The sequence below is a fragment of the Tupaia chinensis genome, unplaced genomic scaffold, assembly GCF_000334495.1.
Source record: "Tupaia chinensis unplaced genomic scaffold, TupChi_1.0 Scaffold000276_2, whole genome shotgun sequence".
NCBI lineage: Eukaryota > Metazoa > Chordata > Mammalia > Scandentia > Tupaiidae > Tupaia > Tupaia belangeri.
Window position 1 is genome coordinate 1,931,672 of NW_006159759.1, and position 23,117 is coordinate 1,954,788.

The 23,117-nt window shown below is 38.2% G+C and overlaps 1 protein-coding gene across 1 annotated transcript in view; it reads right to left on the minus strand.

Moving 5' to 3' along the window:
- ARHGAP42 (Rho GTPase activating protein 42) overlaps positions 1–23,117 on the minus strand; it is a gene marked incomplete at its 5' end in the record, with an annotated part of 308,666 nt that overhangs the window by 72,528 nt on the left and 213,021 nt on the right. Inside the window, 1 exon segment of the mRNA XM_006150099.3 lies at positions 13,743–13,853. Coding sequence (XP_006150161.1) covers positions 13,743–13,853 — 111 coding nt within the window.

Genomic DNA, 23,117 nt, shown 5'->3' on the forward strand with positions numbered 1-23,117 from the left:
AGGGATTACATAGATTAACATCAATGTCCTGAATCTCCGAATAGTTTACTGAAGTTGCTAGAGGAGAACTGTTTTATGTTTTACCATCTATAATTAGTCCACATTTAAACTATCTCACTACAAACTGGATGCTATTTAAAACAAACAAACAAACAAACAAAAAACAGGTGCTATTTTTGAATTAAACTAGTAAAGAAGATATTTTAAGGATAGCTGTAGTAAATCTTCCTGTAAATAACTCAACCCCTTGAGATAGGTCTTTTCTAATACTCTAAGTGTTCAAACTTGAGAAAAAGGCAAAGCACACTGATGATTCTGAAATATGAGGTAAGCCATTGAGAACCCCACAAAGAACATGGCTTAGCCATTCCAACCAATGGTCAGTTGGAATCCTTAGGCCTCAGAGGGGTATGACATATTTGCCTGGCTTTAGCATGCCTTGATATTCCGGCCCTAAAGTTTCACATTCTATCTCAGAAGGTTAGACATCTGGAGAAGATGTTTGGTACTCTCCAGCAAACTCCTAACTGCCTGTGAGACACCTCCTCACAGGAAGTACCTCTTATCACTTGCTGATTCACTGAACTGCATGTGGGTGCCCTTACCTCAGACTCTCTCAGAGGGAAGTATTTGAACACTGGCTTTGCTAAACTGCTTTCAAATGTTTAATCACATTTTAAATACTAAGATTCTGGTCCCTTCGTTTTTCTCAGATTGTTCTATATCCTCAGCATTTTATACAGAGCAACTTCAGTCAGAGTGAAAGTGCTTTCTAGAAGAATTCAGATTCACTTAGTGGGATACATATGCATTAATCTCACAGCACATTTTGAGCATCCATTAGGGAATGTATAACTCTATGGAAGGCACATAAAATTACACACGAAGAACCAGCTACCTTTTTATTTTGTTCCTCATTTTTGGAAGCAGCTTTTGGGAAAATCTAATGAAGTCAGCACGGATGAAACTGCCTCTAGATGGCAGCAAAGTTAAACTTTTCAAAATTGGAATTTCTACTAGTGCATTTTACCTTCAATAAATCCGATAATGCTAAACCAAGGGAATTTGTAATAGGACAGCCTGAAAACCTTTAAGGATTGCATTTCTCACATGTCATTTTCTTTTCTTTTCTTTTTTTTTTTTTTTGGAGAGGTTTTCACTATAGGGCGTGTGCACTTGCCAGAAAGACAGAGAGAGAGAGAGACAGACAGAGACAGAAAGTGAGAAATCACTCCCCAGAGAGGATGGCTATGCTGCAATCCCTTCTCCTCCATTCTCCTCTTGGGATCTTGGGCACGCACGCACGCACATGCGCCCGGCCTGAGTTTAAGCCACTGGGTCTGGGATTCGAACTGTGGTCGACTAAGTGGGAGTTCAGTGACATAGCCATTATGCTAACTGCTGGTCTCCACATGTCATTTTCTATGTTCAATTTGCCTGAGTGGCTAAGATGTGGAAAAGACTACTATCTCAGCCTACTTTAAAGCTTAACATTTAAAATAGTAACAGAAGTGGCTAGAAGGTGGTATGACGGTTAAGGCACTGGGTCATGGTTTAAGTCTTAGACCTGGTGGCTTAAAATCACGTCAGGTATATGTGCATGCTTGTCCAAAATCCCCAGAGAAAAATGGAAGGGCTTGTGGTGTGGCCATTCCCCCATTGGGGTGATTTCTCACTTTCCCTTTCTCTCACTTTCTCTGTTTCTGGCAAGCACAGATGCCCAAAGAAGAAACAAAACAAAACAAAATCTTAAAAAATAGTAATAGTGAGGCCAGTAGATGATGTAGTAGTTATGTTGCTGGACTCCCACATAGCCATCCGTGGTTCAAGTCCCAGGACCCAGTGGCTTAAATCTCACACCAGGTGCATGTACATGCATGCCCAAGATCCCAGGAGGAGAACGGAGAAGAGTCTGGTGATTTCTCACTTTCCTTCTCACGATCTACCTCTCTTCGGTGAGTGCACATGCCCTAAGACAGAAATCTCTCTAAATGAATGAATGAATGAATGAATGAATAAAACAGTAATAACAATTGAAAACTATTAGACAGGCAGATTTTAATACTATGAAATTCCTCTTATTATCAGAAAAATCTCATAAAGTACTTTATTATTTCCAAAGGTTTTAGAATCAAATTATATATGTCACTCTAATAATCTGAAAAAAATAAAATTGATGACTGTATTTACAGGCAACTAATCTTTTAAAAGAATCCATTACAAGTCAGCAAAGGAACAAATATTCATAACTACCAGTCCATTATTTGCCAGACAACTGAGTGCAATACGAACGTTGTGTTTCCAAAAGTTTCTAGTCCTAAGGGCCTAGAGTTAGCATTGATGGTGTGAATGGCAGAATAAAGTAAATGCTGCTCACCAGCATATGGCCAAATGGTTACATCGCTGTACTCCCACATGGTTGACCACGGTTCAAGTCTTGGATCCTGTAGCTTCAAACTCATGCTGAGTGCATATGCATGCATGCCCAAAATCCCAAGAAAAGAATGGAGAAGAAGGAATTGTGCTGTGGCCATTCTCCCTGAGTGGTAATTTTTTGCTTTCTGTCTGTCCATCTCTACTGTGAGTGCACACACCCTATAGCAAAAAATCTCTCTTTTTTTTTTGGAGAGATTTTCGCTATAGGGCGCGTGTGCTCACCAGACAGACAGTCAGAGAGACAGAAAACGAGAAATCACCCCCCAGGGGGGATGGCCACGCTGCAATCCCTTCTCCTCCATTCTCCTCTCAGGATCTTGGGCACGCACACACACGCGCCCGGCGTGAGTTTTAAGCCACCGGGTCCGGGACGCGAACCACAGTTGACTACGTGGGAATCCAGCGACATAGCCATTATGCTAACTGTTGTTTCCCAAAAAATCTCTCTTAAAAAAAAAAAGGTAAAACCTGAGAAAAGAGGTTGGTACTAACAAAGTGTGGAAGTGGATAAACTTTGAAGCAATATAGGTACACAAGTTCCAGATAACTTGTTCAAACTAAGAAGAACAATTTGGAAATAAATGCTTATTTTTAACTGACATACAATAATTTATGAAATACAATGTGACTTTTTCAGCTCCTGAATATATTGTATTATGATAAAATCAGAGTAATTAGTATATCCATCATTTCAAACTTTTATCATTTATGCTGGAAACACTAAAATTTGTGTCTTTTAGCTAACCTGAAATAGGTATTAATTTTTGTTAAAGATTATTATTGTGCTATAGCACACTTGAATTGTTTGGTTCATCAAAAAGTTGTGCATTAAAACTTGATTTTACTGTGAGAGTAATAAGAAGAGACTCATTAATACCTCCATGGTAGGTTGAAGGGTGGGACTGTTGTGAGTGATTAAGTAATTATTGTGAGGGCCTTTGAGATTGACTCCTGGTGAGTTTATAAGGACAGAGAATGGCACCAGGAAAGACACCTACCTGTAATGTAGAACACGTTTTCCTTCTCTCCACCATGTTGTGATGTAGGCAGAAGATCCCCACCACATGTGGCCCCTGGACCTCCCAACCATGAGTTGAGAAAACTTCTATTTTTATAAATTACCTAGACTTGGATACTTCCTGTTGGTTGCATGACAACTAAAGTAATACTTAAGGTTATTCCTCTTACATAATCATAATTTTGTATCTATTCTTCACAATCTCTGTGAAGAGAATACACCTCCACCTATTCTTCACTAGCTCTATGACGACAGCTTTTCAGTTTCCATATCTGACTGAGCATATGCAGCTTTCCTGTGTCTGTGCCTGGGTCATTTTGTTTAACATACTATCCTCCTGGTTCCTCTATATTATCTCAAGTGACAGGATTTCACAGTTTTTAATGGTTAAGTAGTATTCCATTACATACACACACCCCCCACATTTACTCTATGTATTCATCTGCTGATGGATACTTAGGTTGACTCTGTATCTTGGCTACTGTGAAAAGTACGGCTGGCCTGGTAAACAAACGGTGTCATAATTTTGTATCTATTCTTCACAATCTCTGTGAAGAGAATACACCTCCACCTATTCTTCACTAGCTCTATGACGACAGCTTTTCAGTTTCCATATCTGACTGAGCATATGCAGCTTTCCTGTGTCTGTGCCTGGGTCATTTTGTTTAACATACTATCCTCCTGGTTCCTCTATATTATCTCAAGTGACAGGATTTCACAGTTTTTAATGGTTAAGTAGTATTCCATTACATACACACACCCCCCACATTTACTCTATGTATTCATCTGCTGATGGATACTTAGGTTGACTCTGTATCTTGGCTACTGTGAAAAGTACGGCTGCCATGATAAACACTGGATGTCAATGTCTCTGACAGAACAATCTCCTTTCCTCTGGACATGTGCTTAGTACAACTGCTGGGTCAAACAGTTCTATTTTTAGGTTTTTGGGTTTTTTTAAAGAAAACTTTATACTGTGTTCCCATAATGACTGTACCAATTTATAGTCCCATCCACAGTATAAAAAGTCCCTCTTTCTCCATATCCTTGCCAGCATTTGGTATTTTTATGTCTTTTTGATGACAACCATTGTGACTAGGGTGACATTGGTTTGATCTGTATTTCTCCGATTAGAGATGCTGAGCATTTTAAAAATATGTTTCTTGCCTAATTGTATGCCTTATTTTGAGAATTGTCTATTCAAGTTATTTGCCCATTTTTGAAATGACTTTTTCCCCTGAACTGTTCGAGTCCATTGTACATTCTGGTTATGACTCCCTTGTCAGATATATAACTTGCAAATATTTCCTCCCATTCTAGAGGCCTCTCTTCACTCAGTTTCCTTTGTTGTACGTAAGCTTTTAAATTTTATATATTCCTAGTTTTCTATTTTCTGCTTCTGTGGCCCTTCCCTTTTGAGGTCTTATTTACATGCCCTTTGTTAAGAGTAAATGCTGTCATAATGATGAGATTCGTTCTTACATGCTTGCCCTCTTTTCTGCCTGCCAATAATCAATTACTACAAGAAGAAACTTTCTGTGTTCTATTCAAACTTCCAAAATGGTGGAGATATCCAGTCTAGCCAGAGAAGCACAGCGTATCTGCCCATTTAGAGCAAATGGGCAAATTTAGAAGCAGCGGTTAACATGATTCAGTAATTCCACTTTAAGATATGAAAATATATCTACATAAAAACTTGTACATTAATGTAATAATTAATGTAATAATGCAGCATTATTTATAATCACCAAAGGTATACATTAACTGAAAAATGGGTAAACAAAGTGTGGTCTATACATAAAATGAAATATTAGGCAATAAAGAGTAATGAAATACTGATTCATGCTTTAACATGAATAAAAAAATGCTAAGTAAAAGTAAAATAGCATGTAATATATAATTCCATTTATATAAAATGTCCGGAAAAGGCAAGTCTATAAAAATAGAAGGTAGATTAATGATTGTTTAGGGTTGGAGGTTACAGGGGATAAGGGCGGTGATAATTAAAGGGTACAAAGTTTATGTCTGAAGCATTGAAAATGTCTCAGAATTTGATGTGGTGACTGGCGTACCTGTCAGTGAATAAATTAAAAGTCATTTAACTGTATACTTAAATGAATCCATCTGTAGTATGTGAATTACGTCTCAATAAAAAAAATTTAAATCATACTTCCCATACATAGAATACCACAATGTACTAAAAAAAATCATAATCTCATGAGGTGCGGACAGTTCTACTCTCTATATTTGGCCACCCCAACCTCTAAGAAGACTAGAAAAGTTAGGCGCAGCCAAAGCTTCATTTTTCACACTCTCAAAGTGTCAGACCTGTGAGCTCAAACTATAATCTTTCCAATTTCTTATCTGGAGAAAACTTAGAGATAAACAGAGGACAGCTGCAAAATAACCACAGAGTTCTTTCAATCTAACGTATGGATGTTCAGAGGAGTTCACTGAACAGACAGCAAAGCGTCCAAAAATCTAATCAACTGCACAATGAGAAAGTTGAAGATTAAAGAGAGCGAAGGGGCCAGTTCTGTGGCCTAGTGGTTAAGGGAGCTAGATCACTAGATCACATCGTGAACTGCAAGGTTGGAATCCCAGCCCTGGTGGCTTGAAAAACACCCTGGGTGCCTATATGTGCAGGACACAAATTCTGACAGGATGAGAAACAGCACACAAGGGATTGTGGTGTGACCACGCCCCGCTGAGAAGTGTTTTCTCCCTCCCCTTCTCTCCGTCTCTCTGGCACTCTGGCAAAAACAAAACAAAACAAAACAAATCATTCAAGGATTTAAAGGGGACACTTAACTTTGGCCCTGTGAGACAACTTTTATGCTAGGATAAAAGAAGGATAGAGGGGCCAGCAGATGGCGGAGTCATTTTATTGCTGGACTCCCATACAGTTGACCACAGTCTGAGTCCTGGACCTGGTGGCTTTAAAATCACACCAGGTGCCTGTGTGAGCGTGCCCAAGATCCTGGAGGAGGGCAGAGGAGCAGGACTGCAGCATGGCCACCCTTCCCCCCCCTCCCCCGGGGGTGGGTGATGTCTCACTTTCTCTCTTACTGTCTTTTACTCCTGTGAGTGCATATGCCCTAAGGCAAAAACCTCTAAAAAATTAAGAAGAATGGAAGAACACATAAATGGACAGATATGTCCAGTATTTGATTAATAAAACAAAATGATGGCAATATACATTGCCTCAGCAGGGGAAAAAAAAATCATTGCAGTTCCTGAAAAGATGGATTTCTAAGCATTCAAGATGGAATTCAGATGTAAATTTTGGTGGTGAAGGCAGCAATAAAGAATAGTCAGCTGATTTTCAAAGCTCAGTGGAAATGAAGATGGCAATGCAGCCAGCAAGGTGACAAAGTCCAGTAGAAGCTACAGAACTGATTTCTAAAATAAGTTCAAGGGGATGAATCAGGCAAAGAGAATGCATTTTTCTCAACTTTTACAAACCTATTCACTAACTACAGTTACAAATCTCAGATTTTCTTTTTAAAAAATTATTTATTTAATTTTATTTGTTATTAATTAATTTATTTATTTAATTTGGCCAAAGAGACAGAGCCAGAGAGAAGTGAGAAGGTCACCAGGAGGTCCAGGACACGAACTGTAGTCGCCCATATGGGAGTCCAGCACCTTAACCACCATGCCACCTGGGGGCCTCACAAATTTCAGATTTTCAAGAGCCATACCTAGAACAAGGACATTTACAAATTTTATTTTTACTTAATATATATGACCTGAAGAGAATTATGTCATTTCATTTTTATAGAATGACACTTAGGCTTTAAACGAGACAGAAATTTAAGTCCTATTGAGTTTTGACAAAAATGACAAATGTCTTATTTGTTCACTTTGATTTACTCTGAAGTATTCTTTTAAATTAAAGCTAACCGATCATACAGAAAAAGAACATAAAATGGTTTAATATTCAAGACTTGGGGAGCTCTATATAATAGTTGATGAATTTTTTTTAACCTTAGCAAATCACTAAAATTATTCAAACTTTTTAAAGACTGTTAAAAATATTTTATAGTATACTTCATGACATAATAAGCTAAAATATGCAGAGACCTCAAAAAGTGTGGAAAAATTGAATTAAAGAACAAGTTAATTTTGGTGTAAAAAATTACTGTAGTCCATGTATAGTGTGTCCATAATATACATAGCCAATAAATTTTAAAATTTATTTCACTCATGATATTGTGTTTGTATGAAAGAAAAAGGAAGAAAAGGGTAGAAGGAAAGTGAGAAAGAAGAGGAGGGTGTGGAGAGAGAAGGGAAGGAAGGAAAGAATGGAGAGATAGAGAGAGGGAAGGAGGGAGGAAAAGAGAGACCCGTGGCAGGCGCTCATCATTTTGTGACCCCCCCTTTCCCCAGCCCTCCAGCGTGCAAGAGCACACAGAGCTTGCATGTTTCCAAGCCAACTAGGAGATCTGAACCTGTGATCAGCCATGTTGCTGCTCCCAACTGTGCTACCTGGCTGGGCCTTGTGAACTCTTTTTTTTCTTTTTCTTTTTTTTGGGAGAGGTTTTTGCTATAGGGCGTGTGCGCTTGCCAGAAAGAGACAGAAAACAAGAAATCACCACCTCCCTCCAGGGGGGATGGCCATGACACAATCCCTTCTCCATTCTCCTCTTGGGATCTTGGGTACTCATACACAAGTGCCTGGTGTAAGTATAAGTCACTGGGTCTGGGACTTGAACCATGGTCAACTACATGGGAGTCCAGCGACATAGCCATTACGCCAACTGCTGGTCCCAGGGGCTTCATGAACTTTTAGGAGACTCTTTGTATAAAGTCATATTTTCATTTTCCCTATTAATAGTAAACATAATAGAGAGGGTCTAAAAAGAAGCCTAAGAAGAATGATATAAAAATATAATATAAAAATATAAAATATAAAAATTCTCTTGGAAAACATTCTAGATGTAAACTTAGATGCAAAAATTAAAATTGTGTTTTTTTTTTTTAAAAGCTATCTTAGGCTTTAAAGTCACAGTTAATGAAAATTGTTTTCATATCCTGTAATCCATAATAAAAATGACACAGTCTACACTAGCTGACACCTTACGGATGCCAGTGATGCACCAGGTACTTGTCCTGGGCATTATCTGCATTGGTTGAACCTCACCATGATCCTGGGCACTGTATGTTATTTTATCCTGAAATAACGAAAGCTTGAGACAGGGTATGAAAAAGGGGGCCAGATTTGCACAGCTGTTAGATGCAGAGTTAAATGCCGTCTTACTCCCACTTATTTAGTTATTGTACTTTTCTCTCTCTTACCAAAGGCCAAATTCTTATTTTCTTCTTTTAATTTTAAGGAATTAAAATAGCTATGAAATACAGTTTTTCAGGCTCATCCATTTCATTTGATCAGAACAAATTTCAGGACTAATTTTTGTAGTTAAGCAGCCACTGTAAATAATGCAGTGAATGTAAACATGAATGACTTCAGATTTGGGTTCTGGGTCCCAATCTGCCACAGTAGGTCTGTGGCTTCAGGCAGCTAACTATCTTTCTATAACTTAGCTTCCTCATCTAATAACTACCCAATAATACTGTTGCTATGGAATTTATGTGGGACAATACAGGGAAACCACATAGCACAGAATAGTTGCTCAGAAAACATTAGTTCCAATTAAGTAAACTCAAGGGAGCATAATCAAAATGTACACGAATTGCAGCTGAACCAACCATAAAAGAGTTACATTATAAAAATATCCTTTTAGCTTTCTGCGACACAAATCTTTATGTACCATAAAATACTTCTGATACCCCAGGACACTCGGATGAGTCTGTTATTTCAGCTGTTCAGGTTCAGAGTTATTCTCAAGGGCTTTCTTTTTGTTTTTCTTTCTCTTCCTTTCTTTTTTTTTTTTCTTTTTAAAGCTTTTTGCCATAGGATGCATGCACTCATCAGGGAGGAGAGAGAGAGAGAGACACTGAGAGGGAAAGTGAGAACTCACTCCTTAGGGGGATGGCCACATAGCATGCCCTTCTCCTCTATTCTCCTCCTGGTATCTTGGGCATGCAGAGACACAACCTTGGAGTGATTTTCAAACCACCAGGTTCAGGACTCGAACTGCAGTCCATTATGTGAGAGTCTAGCACCTTAACTACCATGCCACCTGCTGGCCCCAAGGGCTTTCTTCCAATTGCTCAAAATTCTCAAAAACTCCAGGCAACTCTGTGGAGTAGGTGGATCTTATGATCAAAAATAGGGAGATGATGTTTCTCCCTCTGATCTCTCTCCCCCATTGTAGATCTGAACTTGCACATTTAATAGGTGGCAAATCTGAAAGGCTGCAGTACAAGACAACCTCTGTTTCATACAAAGTAAGGTGAGCTGCAATGCAAGGCCACATTAAAAAGAAGTGAAATCGGGAGTCACAGGTGACGTGGTCGTTAAGGTGCTGGACTCCCACATGGAAGACAGTGGTTCAAATATTGGACCCAGTGGCTTAAAAATCACACCAGTTATGTGCATACCCAAAATCCTGAGAGGAGAATGGAGGAGAAGGGATTGCAGCACAGTCATCCCCCCAGGACGGGGGCGGGTATGACTTCTCTCTATCTCTGCCTCTCTTCTCCAACAAGCACACAGTGCCCTATGGAAAAAAAAAAGTTAAAAAAAAAAAGTGAAATCTATTTAAATAGTTTAGTTATATAATATATCCAAAAATATCATTTCATCCTAAAATTAATAGAAAATAGGTATTAATTAGACACCTTACTTTTTTTCACATTAAGACTTTGCAATCTGGTGTTTAACACTTATAACACATCTTTTTATAGAGTAGCCTAATTTCGAGGGCTTGCTGGTGGCATGTGGCAAGTTTGGATCATATAGACAATACAGATCTAGAGATCATCACTTGGCTATAATCATTTTAATATAAAATACGATAAGCTGAAAATAAGATAGCCATTAAAATTGTATACTTTATGGAGAACTGAACTTAAAAAACTAATTTTTAGGTATACTTTAAAAATAAAATGTATGGTATATTTTTAAAAATATATATATAAATATCTCATTTTTTTTCCCCTCCTAAACACAGATTTCTTTCTTTCCCAAGATACCATAAAGTAACATGACAGTAGAATGCTGAGAGGTCTTTAGCAAGTGTCTGAACAAGCTATTTACTTTCACAACTTTAAGATGACAAAACGGAACCTAGAAAGATAAGCCACTCGTCTAAGCTTTATCAGTTTGTCGAAGGCAGGAAGTGGGAAAAGTAGCAACCTACTATACGAGTTTAGTCTTACGAGCCGTGCTGAAAGGTAGTAATCAGTAGGACAGCTACTTTTTTTTTTTTTAACTACCATCTTTTTAATTTTTTTCTCTTATTTTTAAAATATTTTTTATGATCTTTCTTTCATTCCATTATTGTACATCTTCTAGCAAATATGATTTTTCAAAGTATGCATGCAATACAAGACAATTGAATTCCTAAGACTACTTGAAAATCCTATGGAAGTTTTATGACAAATAGGAGGACCTTGATATTCACTGAAATGATGTAAACTTATATCATAAGGTATTATCCTAAAGAAAGAGGATTATTGAATGTGAGTCACCACGAGTACGCATATTTTTCTACTTGAGGTGTTATAATCTGTAGGAGATGGGTCCACTTCCTAGAGCATTTGGTTTATGTCGTGATCTGTTAAATTAATCTGGACTAAAACTATAATAGACTGCTAGATTTCTATAATATGCAACAGTAAAGCAAATGAGATTGAATTACTACAGAATAAAAACTGCAAAGATACTCAAGTAGTCTCATTTTTTTTTATATTAATAGTTCCTAGGACCTTTGATTTTGAGAATGTAAATTTTATGTGTTACTCCAAAATAATTTGTAAATGCATAAAGATCAACATGCATGCTTATGTTTCATTGGTCCCATTCCTAATCTCATTAGTCAATGGAAATTATGTAAAACCTTCATGGATGAGACTATGAGGCTAGAAATGAGGACGAGACTAAACTGACAGTACTATTTGGTTTGGCCAGACATCCTAATAGGAAAAACACAGCAGCCAGGAAAATACTTTGGAAGATAGACAAATTTAACATCAGTTTTGATTGTGGTATCATATGAAAGGCATGCATTACAGAAGACTTATCAGCACATCACAGTTGGAAGAAGGTAGAGAAAAGGAAGAACACACATTACAACTGAAGGATTGCATCTACCTCTAAATATGTATTTTCACAGGAATTCAAAAATTTTTGTCATTCCTTCTGCCACCTGTGAGCATACAACTTTACAATCTTTTCTTTATACATCTGATGTCATCTTACGGAATGGTCTAGCTCACTATTTCCAGACAGGACGGGCTATAAAAAAGACTTAGGCAGGGAAACAGGTGACCTCAATCTCACTGTCTGTGAGGGAGCAAGGGATACAGATGTGGAAGGATCATTCCAGGTGTGCAAAGTAACAGCCCAGCAGTTGAGCACAGTGTTGGAAGAAAATGGGAACATGGAAGTTAGAAATATGCAGAAGAACTGTCAGAATAAGTGGGATCTCTCGGCTAGTTTGGTGTTAGGAAGAGCTGAAATCCCCAAATCCCAGGAGGCAGGCACTAGGAAAGGCTAGCAAGAAATGAGCTTTGGGAACCATGGAGGGTTCTGGGTCATCATTTAGACAAGGAAAAAGGGAGCAGAGTTGTGTGGTCATCTCAGAATAGAGGCTGACCATGAAATTTAGAAAGCTTCAGAAGGCCTCCTGAAGCACATTAAATGTAATCAGACCCCCTTAAATTCATTCTAAGGGATTTAAGGACTTAAATGTTTTACAAACAAAATGTGGACTTAAGACCGTTATTTCAAATACATAGTAAAAGTTAAATCCCTGAGCCTGAGTTGTGGCCTTCACTTAGCTGTTGGATCGGTCTACAAACTTGCCAATGCCTAATTTATGATCTAGTCAGTCAGCTACAGTTGAAGGAAGGAGTGCAGAAGAGGTCCTGGAAGTCACATAGGGACGGGTCATTGTCCCCAGCTTCTGCTCTGTCTCAGTTTCTCATTATCTTTAGGACATCACTGGTGGGTTTCCATGAAGAAATGCACTATATGAGTACATTTTTAAACATCCTTTTATTTTTACCTCCACTAAAATGGAACAGGACATTCTATTTTTTATTTTAAATGGGCTTTTTAAAGACTGACATGGGAAGAGAAGAATAGCTTAGATACTTCGTTACTCAGGCATTCAATTAACCCTGCCTCTGTGTTAAGGGAACTGAGCAACACTTGTCAGAGATGACTTTGATTCTAGAGTTTATCTTTCTTCATCATAGATGCCACCTTATAATGATGCCTATTTAGGTAATATTCTAATATATTAGGGTATCACTTGGAAAAAAAAAAGCCTAGAAAATGAAGTAAGCTTATAAAGACCAGCCACCTGGTTTTTTCTGTAATGCAGTTTACATTAGGGACTCCATCACTTTTCATACTGACTTTGGAAAATAAATGACTTCATAGGAAAGTCAGGCAGATCTTGCCTTATAAAGAAGGGGTATAGACCAAAGGCAGAGGAGTCTTAGTTTTCTCTTTCACCTACAGGATTTGGTAAATGGGTCACTTTCCTGGTGAAGGGTATTTGTGTATAAATAATGTAAACCTTTCCCTTTGCTTTTAATGCTTTAATTAATAAACTTCATATTTTTAGATTAATTTTAGGTTGACCACAAAACTGAAGGGTAAGCACATTGAGCTCCCATATAACACCCTCACGCCCACCTGTTCCTTGTCCCCACAGGTTCCTCTGCACTCCCCATATGATATTTTCTCTATTATTGACATCTTGCACTTTTGAGGTACACTTGTTATGGTAGATGAACAGTATTATTCACTAAATCCATAGTTTACATTAGGGTTTACTTTTTGCACTGCACATTCTTTTTTTTTTAATTTATATATTTATTATCACCATTACTCATTATATAAAACCATAATAAATGATAGAAAAACGTTACAGCTGAGTCTTTCTTTGGAATGAAATTTTTAAAAAGGCTAAAGTGCACTGCACATTCTATGGGTTTTGAGAAATATCAGTACATAGAAACATTCACTAGCTATTATAGAACCATACAGAATGGTTACATTGCTCTAAAAGTCCCTGTGATCCACCTATTCATCACATCCTGACTCCTCTTTTACTTTTATGAATCATAATTTTCAACAAAAAATTATTGTAACTTTTTCGTATATTGTTTTGTGTCTACTATTTTTAATGCGGACACCAAAACTTACCGGTTCAACAAATTCAAACTTCTTTTTTTCTTGAACCTCTTGAATTTTAAAGACATATTCTAATGATGCTTCATAGAAGTTTTGATGTTCACGGTCAATCTGTGTATCTGCCTAAAACAGGAAAAACAGGCAAAGTATCACATGGAGAGTGATTACTGATGGTTCTGTCCAGAGGAGGAGTCAATTCCTACTGTTCCCTGAAATCTTTATTAAAAGTTGACTCCTAGGGACCAGCAGTTAGCATAATGGCTATGTCGCTGGACTCCCACGTAGTCAACCACGGTTCGAGTCCCGGACCTGGTAGCTTAAACTCATGCCGGGTGCGTGTGCGTGAGTGCCCAAGATCCCGAGAGAAGAATGGGGAGAAGGGATTGCGGCATGGCCGTCCCCCCTGGGGGTGATTTCTCGCTTTCTGTCTCTCTGTCTGTCTCTGTCTGTCTGGCGAGCACACACGCCCTATAGAAAAAACCTCTCCAAAAAATAAATAAATAAATAAAAGTTGACTCCTACAAAATGTTTTAGTATAAAATGTTTTAGTATAAAACTTACTACAAGCCTCTTCCATAAGAGGGTCTCATGTATGGACTGAGAGAAAGACACACACACACACTCAGCATACAACAGTTGTTACATTTTTTTTTTAATTATGAAAGAGGTACACAAACGCATATTAAAATCTATGGGATCATAGAAGGAAAGGCTAAACTCTAGGGAAAAAATGGTGGTGTTTGAGTTGAATCTTAAGGTGAGTAGTTGCCATATAGCCAATGATCAAGAAAAGTCAGGAGCTATTCTCATTTAAAAAAGGAGGCATGGCGGGGTTTGACAGAGTTTGGCTACCAAGTCAGTACATGGAGGAGAGGAGGGAGAAGTAAGGTTGGCATCACACTACAAGAGGCATGAGTTCCGCATAACAAACGGGTTTTAATGGAGAGAGAAGCATCTGAGAATATTAAGCAGGAGGGCCACATCTTAAGGTAAACTTTTAGGTTGATAATGCTGGTAGCAGGGCTAAAAAGAAATTCAGTGGCTGTCACCAGTTGAGTCACGCTCCCTCAATGCTACGGGCATGTATTCTTTCTCACTGGAATAAAGTTCTATTGATAAAGTGTGGGAGAGTGTTACCGAAACAATTACATTTTCTTCTAGGCTGTGCTTCTCTTCCCTCTAATATGCCTATGTCGCCCTCAGATGTACTCTTTAAGAGTGACTTTGGTTCAGTAGAGAGGCATGCATTACTTTTCTGGCCCAGTTTGATACTTCCCACTGCCAGCTGAGATCACCAAAAACAGATGAAAAGAAGGGGCTTGGTAGAGTACTAAGTACTCATTAACAACCACGTGGAAACATGGAATTGCCATGGAGCCATGTACAATGGTAACTTCATAAATAAAAGCTAAAATGGAAAGATAAAATTAGGTTTCTTGGATTGGACATCATAAAATAATTACATAAACTTAAGCATTTATTTATAGAATTAAAAATAACCCATATTACCAATAACACAGCAGGGTTTTTCTTTAATATGAGAGAGACAAAGAATGAAGGAGGTATTTCAACAGAGTCTCCCTGTGTCAAGATCGTCCTGCCCCAGCATGTTAATTTGGTTCTCACCACTGCACTCGACCTGTTTAAGTTAGACCAGGAATTGAACTCAGGGTACTCCACATAGCTGCAGTCACCACACACTGGTGTCCTTCCACTTGTACTACCACAGCTGGGCCATCACTAGGGGTTTTAAAGCTGAAAAGTCTGAGTTTTTAAACAAACATGTGAAGAATATGTAAATAGTAGACTTGTACCAAAAAGCAAAGCTCCCACACACTGTCCATAGGTACCAAGAAGAAAAAAAAAATCAGTATTTCACTTGAATCATCTGTTTTCTTCTTACCATCACTCAGGAAACCATACCAGATAGAACAGCAAATTAAGTTAGTAATGGGGGATAGGTGGTGATGTAGTAGTGAATGTGCAACAATTGACTCTCTATGGAAAAAGTCTGATATGCCAATTCCTGTGGTATAAATATTCCCAAAATGGCCAGCTTCAAACCACAAACCCAACATCACTAGAGGTAGGAGTTGGAAAGAGATTCAAGAACCGGCTCCCCAGAGCAAGCTTAAATATATCACCAAGTGTATATGAGATGCAAGAATATTTCAGCTTTAAGGAAACGTAGTCCACATGTTAATTTGAACATTTACTTTAAAAGATAATACTATTAGGACCAGCAGTTGGCGTAATGGCTATGTCTCTGGACTCCCACGTAGTTGACCGCGGTTCGAGTCCCAGACCTGGTGGCTTAAACTCACGCTGGGTGCATGTGCGTGTGTGCCCAGGATCCCGAGAGGAGAATGGAGGAGAAGGGACTGCGGTGTGGCCATCCCCCCTGGGGAGTGATTTCTCGCTTTCTGTCTCTCTGTCTCTGTCTGTCTGGCAAGCGCACGCGCCCTATAGCAAAAACCTCTAAAAAAAACGAAGATAATACTATTAATTATGCTGCTTAGTACATAAGAACAAACTATTAGATCATCAGGAAAGTCATAATGTATTTTTTGTTTTTCTACATCATGATTTTCCCGACGACCCAACAGAATGTCAAGACACCCACCTTTAGAGCCTAAAATGACTATTTCTAGTCAAAAAAGACTTGCAGAAAAGAGTTGGCACAACAGGCCTGAATGCTAGATTTGGAAAAATCTGCTCACAAGGATAATCCCTGGCTGGCACCTGAGAATGTGAATTTTGAGAGAAATTTCATAACTGTATGTGATCACAGTGGCTAACTGTACCTAACCCCAGAATTTGGGTACATGCCAAGCAGAGCCTCCAATGAAAACCCTGAACACTGAGTTTCTAGTGAGTTTCTTTGGTAGGCAACATTTCACACTTGTTGTCATCTATCACCACTCACTGGGGGCCTTGAACATGCCCCGTATGTCTTCACTGGGAGAGGATGCTTGGAAAGTTGTACTGTTTACCCGGGACTTTGCTCCTTATACCTTTCCCTCTGCTGACTTCTCCTTATACCCTTTCCTTGTTATTAATGACAGCCGTGAACTTGACCCTGTGGTGAGCCCTGCGAGTCCTCACAGCCAATCACTGAACCTGGCCTTGGAGACCCCAGACACAATAGCATTGAGTCTTTTCTTCAGAAGCTCATTTCCTACATACAATCCTGTCCCACCTACCAACCCAAAAACCAAGTGAGCAAAATATATAGAAAGGAGTACTAAGGACTCATGTGATTTGCCATTACAGATGTTTTCATCACCTCCAATCTAGACGATTAGAATTTAATATACCAAGGCTGCTTTGAAAGGTCATACAGAGTGTATGGTACCTAAGGAATATGACAACTTAATCCCTTGTCAGTACAAGATTTAGAAAGGCCTTCATTTACATGCTGAACCCTTTACTACACAAGTTCATAGTGTGTGGTACACTAGTAAACATCTGCTTATAAACCGACCCACAACTGGTGCCGTGTATTGTGCAACGGATATGCAGGGTAATACGTGGTTTATCATTCAAATTGAGACCATTTCAAAAGTGAAATGGAACACTGGTAATAATCATGCCAGAACAACAGGTGTGAAATGTTGTTTACACAGCAAAGGGAGGGTAAAGAGAGAAACCAAATTATTGTAATCAGAAAACCATGTGGTTCTGCAGCTACCTAAAATTCCTTTCTAACTACAGTAAGTCATCTCAATTCAAAATAGGGGAAACCTCAGATATTTGTTGAGTAATTCCCAGAGGGAAAAAAAATTTGAGCTAAAGTCTGAATAACAGGGGAGTTTAGAGTAGATGAAAAGACACGAGAAGAGTCTGAGTGAGAGAAAAGTCAGGAAGTTATGTTTAGACAGAGTAAAACATTTGTGACTAGAGGATTCATTTGGAACAGATGCATGAGAGTTAAGACAAAAAAAAAAAAAAGATGAAATGAGCACAGACTTTGTTCTATACACACGGCAAAAACTTGAGGGTGTTGACAAGATCCAAGCTGCACTGTAAGATTAACATGAGGACAGTGCGCATGGATTACATGGCAGGGTTGGGTACATATGAAAGTAGGTAGATCTCGTATTTGATACTGGTATAGGTGTCTGGAGTATTCTGGCAGGAAAGAGAAGGTGACAAGCAACAAGTGTGAGCAATTTGGGAAAAATCAAAGATAAATTCAACACAAGACATAATACCAGCAGTAACAGATAACTATGGAAGTGAGAAATAGGACCCAATTTTGAAAAGACAGTGACATGCAGATTCCATATATGTCATTAAGAAGTGGTCATCTAAGGCCAGCAGATGGTGTGGTGGTTAAGGTGCTGGACATTCCCACATGGCCAACCGTGGTTCAAGTCCTGGGTCTGGTGGCTTGCTTTTTCACTTTCCTTCTCTCTGTGTGCCTGTCTTTCCCTGGTCAAATTAAAATAAAGGAATGAAAAAATAAAATGAAATAAACAATTCTTAAAAAAAAAAAAAAATGTGGTTATTTAAAGTCTAAGTAATTTTGGTCAGTGCTAAAGTGGCCAGGCAGAACAAGATCATCACCTGGGAGATATCTGTTTAGATGTTATAGACAATGTTAAAGGAGATATTTCAAGAAAATGAACTGAAAGATAAGAATAGATATATACAGGGCAGGCAGGTGGCATGGTGGTTAAGGTGCTGGACTCCTACATGGCTGACTGCAGCTCCAGTCCCAGATATGGTGGCTTGCTCCTCTCCCCTTTCTCTCTCTGGTCAAAATATGAAAAAATAAAAACATAATAAATAAAATGTATACAAAAATAAAGGTATAGGAACAGAACCTAAAGAATTTGCTTCATTTGGGAGTTGAGGACAAGAGAAATTTGTTGAAAGAATAATTTAGTGATATGTAGAAAACCAAAAATCCAGATTTCTAAATAATTCATTTCTCTTTTTAATGTTTCTTACAGTTATAAAAAGTATAAATTCTCACTACTGTAAGTTTATTGATTATTCATTGCTATAACAGTGAAAGTAAAGAAATATAATCTCGGGGCCAGCAGGTGGTGTGGTGGATAGAGGCACAGGATTCCCACATAGCCAACTGCGTATTGAAGTCCTGGACCTGGAGGCTTGCTTCCTTATTTTCGTTTCTTTTTCTGTCTCTCTCTGGTCAAATTGAAAAATAATATTAATAACAAATGGAATTAAATAAGTAAATAATTATTTTAAAAAAGAAAATAAAGAATTATAATCTCACTGTCAATTTTTTGATGTGTAACACAGATACACATATACAAGCTTACTTTTAAACAAACCTGAAATAATATTGTACACTCTCACTTAAAGTGTGCTTTTTTGGGTCCAGCAGGTGTGGTGGTTTGTGCTGCTAGACTCTCTCATGGCAAACAACAGTTCGAGTCCCATACCTGGTGACTTGCTTTCTCACTTTCTTTCTCTCTCTCATCAAATTAAAAAAATAAGTGAATAAATAAATAAAGTTAAATAATTCTTTTTAAACATTTGCTTTCTTCCCTACTTAATCTAATGAATATTTCCAAATACCTTTAAATTTTCTTTTTTAAAAAAGAATTATTTAACTGTATTTTTAAATTAATTAATTAATTTTATTTTGACCAGAGGAGGGAAGAGGGGGAGAGGGAGATGGAGAAAGCAAGTCACCAGGTCCAGGACTTGAACCGTAATTGGCCATGCGAAAGTCCAGCACCCTTAACCACCATGCCACCTGCTGGCCCCAATATCTTCAAATTTCCTAGAGAAGAATTTTAGCACCTTAACATTCCAATTTTTGATAAACTATGTATATTTATTTCATCCATTCTTTTGTGACATTTCATGTGTTACCATGTTCTTACACTGTGAGTAACTCATGGGTCTACATATTTACAAAATTTATTTTTACACTCATTTCTGATTTTTTTTTTTTTTGAGAAAAGTTCCAACCAAAAAGCAATTATCTTACCCACCCTGTACACGTAAGGTTTGTTGAAATATTTTACCCCAAGAATGACTAAATCTAATTATGCTCCCACCAGAAAAGCAAAAATCTTGCCTAGTTTCCCATCCCAACAATAGAGATTATTTTTTAATAAATTAAAAATGATATCTAAATATTTGTTAGCATCTTTAGCAATGATTACACTGAAGCTAACAATATTTATTATTTATATTTTCTCTTTGATAGCCTTAGCTCACTTCTCCCTCTACTGAAATGTCTGATTTTTTCACACTGACTGGTAACACTTGTTGTATATAAGAGAGAGTAGCCCTGTGTCATATGTTTATCAACTCCTTAACGCTCTGCCTTTTAATTTGGCCTCATATCTTTTGAAATAGATTATTATCTTAGGTCTTTCCCCATGTCCTCTACATCGCTGAACCTTTAATTTTATGCTTAGGAATGATTCATTCACATAGTAAATATCATTTCTTTTTGCCCACGTTTGCTCTAATGGCCCAAATGATGGCCTTAGACCTGTCAACACGAGCTGACTCTTCAGTTCAGTCCTGCATATGGACAGCTACTCATTCCCGTGAGCAAAATGAATAAGGAGTCAGCTGTGAGAATATGAGGGCACAGTGGGGTTCCTTTGAGAAGAAGGCAATGAACTTGGTGCTGACAAAAGGACCAGAACTGCTCTGGGGATAACTCACAACGCCGCCCTGTCACAGAATGAAATCCATCCGTGGCAGTACCACCCTAAAAGAGATCTGGTTCCTAGAGGAGCAGAAGAAAAAAAACCACCAAGTCACATTTTTTTTCTTGTTTACATTATTTGTCCCCAGAAGTTGCACTAACACAATTCGTTACGTTGTGATAGGATGTTAGGAGCTGTAACTCCTGAAAATAATTGTGTGTATGTTTGTGTGCTTATGGAGTGAGGTAGGGAGGAGGATATCACCATGTTATCAACTATCCCAGCCTCCAACTAAATTCAGAACCAGAATGAATATTCTTTCATATCGCAGCCTAAGAGATTGAGGGCCATCAGAAAGGAAAGTACAAAATGTTGAGTAAATAGTCAGGGAAAATTAAAATGTATCCTCTAGAGGACTTGAAAATTAGGATCAGTTATCATTTCCTAGAGACGGCTTAAACAGGGTGGTGTCTAAGGGGACCTCTTCTACTCACAAATAACGTGTAGTTCTTTGTGGACTCTCAAAACCACCTTTGATTTTGAGGCAGAAAATTTTTTAAAAGCCACTTGGCTATAGCCAGGGGCATGGAAGATGATGGGGGGACTCGTGATGACTGGAGGAGTCTTTCTCTGCATGATGACATCCCTATCCACACAATAACCACTTTATTGCCTAGCGTTTAAGACCATCATAACATCTAAATATAACACTAAAATAAGCAGCACTAAATACATCTAAAATTAAATGTGTCCAAGAAATTTAAAACTGAATCTATTTTGTGGCCAGCAGGTGGCGAGGTGGTTAAGGTGGACTTCTACATGGCTGACTGGTTTGAGATCCGGACCTGGGGGCCTGCTTTCCCTCATTTTCTCTTTCTCTTTCTGGTGAGTGCACATGCCCAAGGCAAATTAAAATATAATAATTATAATAAATAAAGTGAAATAGATAATTCTTTAAAAAAAAAAAAAAAGAAAGAAAGAAATAGGGGCCAGCTGGTGGTATGGTGTTTAAGGTACTGGATTCCCATATGGCTGACCATGGTTCTAGTCCAGGACCTAGTGGCTTGCTTTCTCATGTTCTCTCTATCCCTCTGTTTCTCTATGGTCAGCATGTGTGCCCTGTAGCAAATTTAAAAATAATAATAGTGATAAATAAAATTAAATAAATAATTCTTAGAGAAAAAAAGAATATTTGTTTTCTTAATAGATTGCCTTCCATTTGACTTTTGCCATATGCACACAATTATATACTGAATAGCACTATTTTAATATGTATTATTAACAGAAGGTCCAGGTTATAATGAACTGTTATATAATGATCATGCAAAATAAAACTTCCTCAAGCTAGGTATCTTCAATCAGATAAATTCTATGCCCTCAATGAGAACCGGAATGTGGTGGAAAAAAGGAATCTGATGTCAAAATAACACTCCTATTTCTTTTGACACTGTGGAAACTTAGTTACATTCTAACCTGTCAAACAAGTGCTGCAGTTAAGCCTGGAAGGAGAAATAAAAAGAACAAGGACAGCAGGCGATCAGGTTGAATTTGGAAAGCAGTTTTAGCAAGATGAAGGCTTGCTAGGAGAAGAATCAGAATGGGATGTTTCAAAAAAGTTGTCTACTGCCACATCTCAAAGTACAGCTGGGGAAGAATGAGAGACTAAAGGAGACACAGCATGACACGGGACTCCTTATGACGTTCTAGATGGCAGCAGTGAGCTGCAGGTAAAGCACCCCAATAATTCTCAGCTCATTCCACTATATGCTGGGGCAGCATAAGGGTGATGCTTCATGGTTTTACTGCACCTAGAGGGCCAGTGGCAATGGTGTCTGATTTCTTGACACATTCCATCACTGAAACTAGAACTGCATTTCATTCCTTAGTAAAAAGATTACTCTTGGGGCCAGCAGACAGCATAGTGGTTACACTGCTGGACTCCCACATGGCCAAATGTAGTTCAAGTCCCAGACTTGGAGACTTGAAAGTCATGCCAGGTGTGTGTGTGTGTGTGTGTGTGTTCCCATGATCCTAGGAAGAGAATGGATTATGGTGTGGCCATGTCGCCTGGCAGGTGATTTCTTACTTTCCCTCTCTCTGTCTCTGTCTCAAGTGAGTATGTGCACCCTATGATAGAAACTTCTTTATTAAATAAAGAGAGAGTACTCTTGATATTGTCCTAGTTAAAAAAACTGGTTGGAGAAAAAAAGATTACTCTTGATATTACAAAGTACAGCCAAAAAACTGATGGGAAAAAGAAAATATATTTCAGAGAAAGGGAAGAAAGATACTGTTTATATGTATATGTTAGTAAAAAAAAAATTCTTTATCTTGTCAGAGAGAATATACAAACACACATGTGTAATGAAGAGAGAGGGCCAGCCAATGTGTGGTGGTTGGATCCCACATGACTAACTGTGCAGTTTGAGTCCTAGACCAATAGTTTGTAAAATACACCAGGCATGTGTGCATGTATGCCCAAAGTCCTGAGAGGAGAATAACGAAGAAGAGACTGCAGCATAGCTCTCTCATCTGGGGGTTGCTTTCTCACTTTCTTTCTTTGGCTAGCATGTGTGCTCTATAGCAAATATGCACCCAGTCAAGCTGACAGGGTTAAGATATGAACCATGAACAGCCATGTGGGATCCAGAGTTTTATACACAAGACAACTGCTATACTATGGACCAACATTTTGTTTTCTTTTTTTTTTTTTTTTTAAAGACAGGGGCTTGTTGTCACA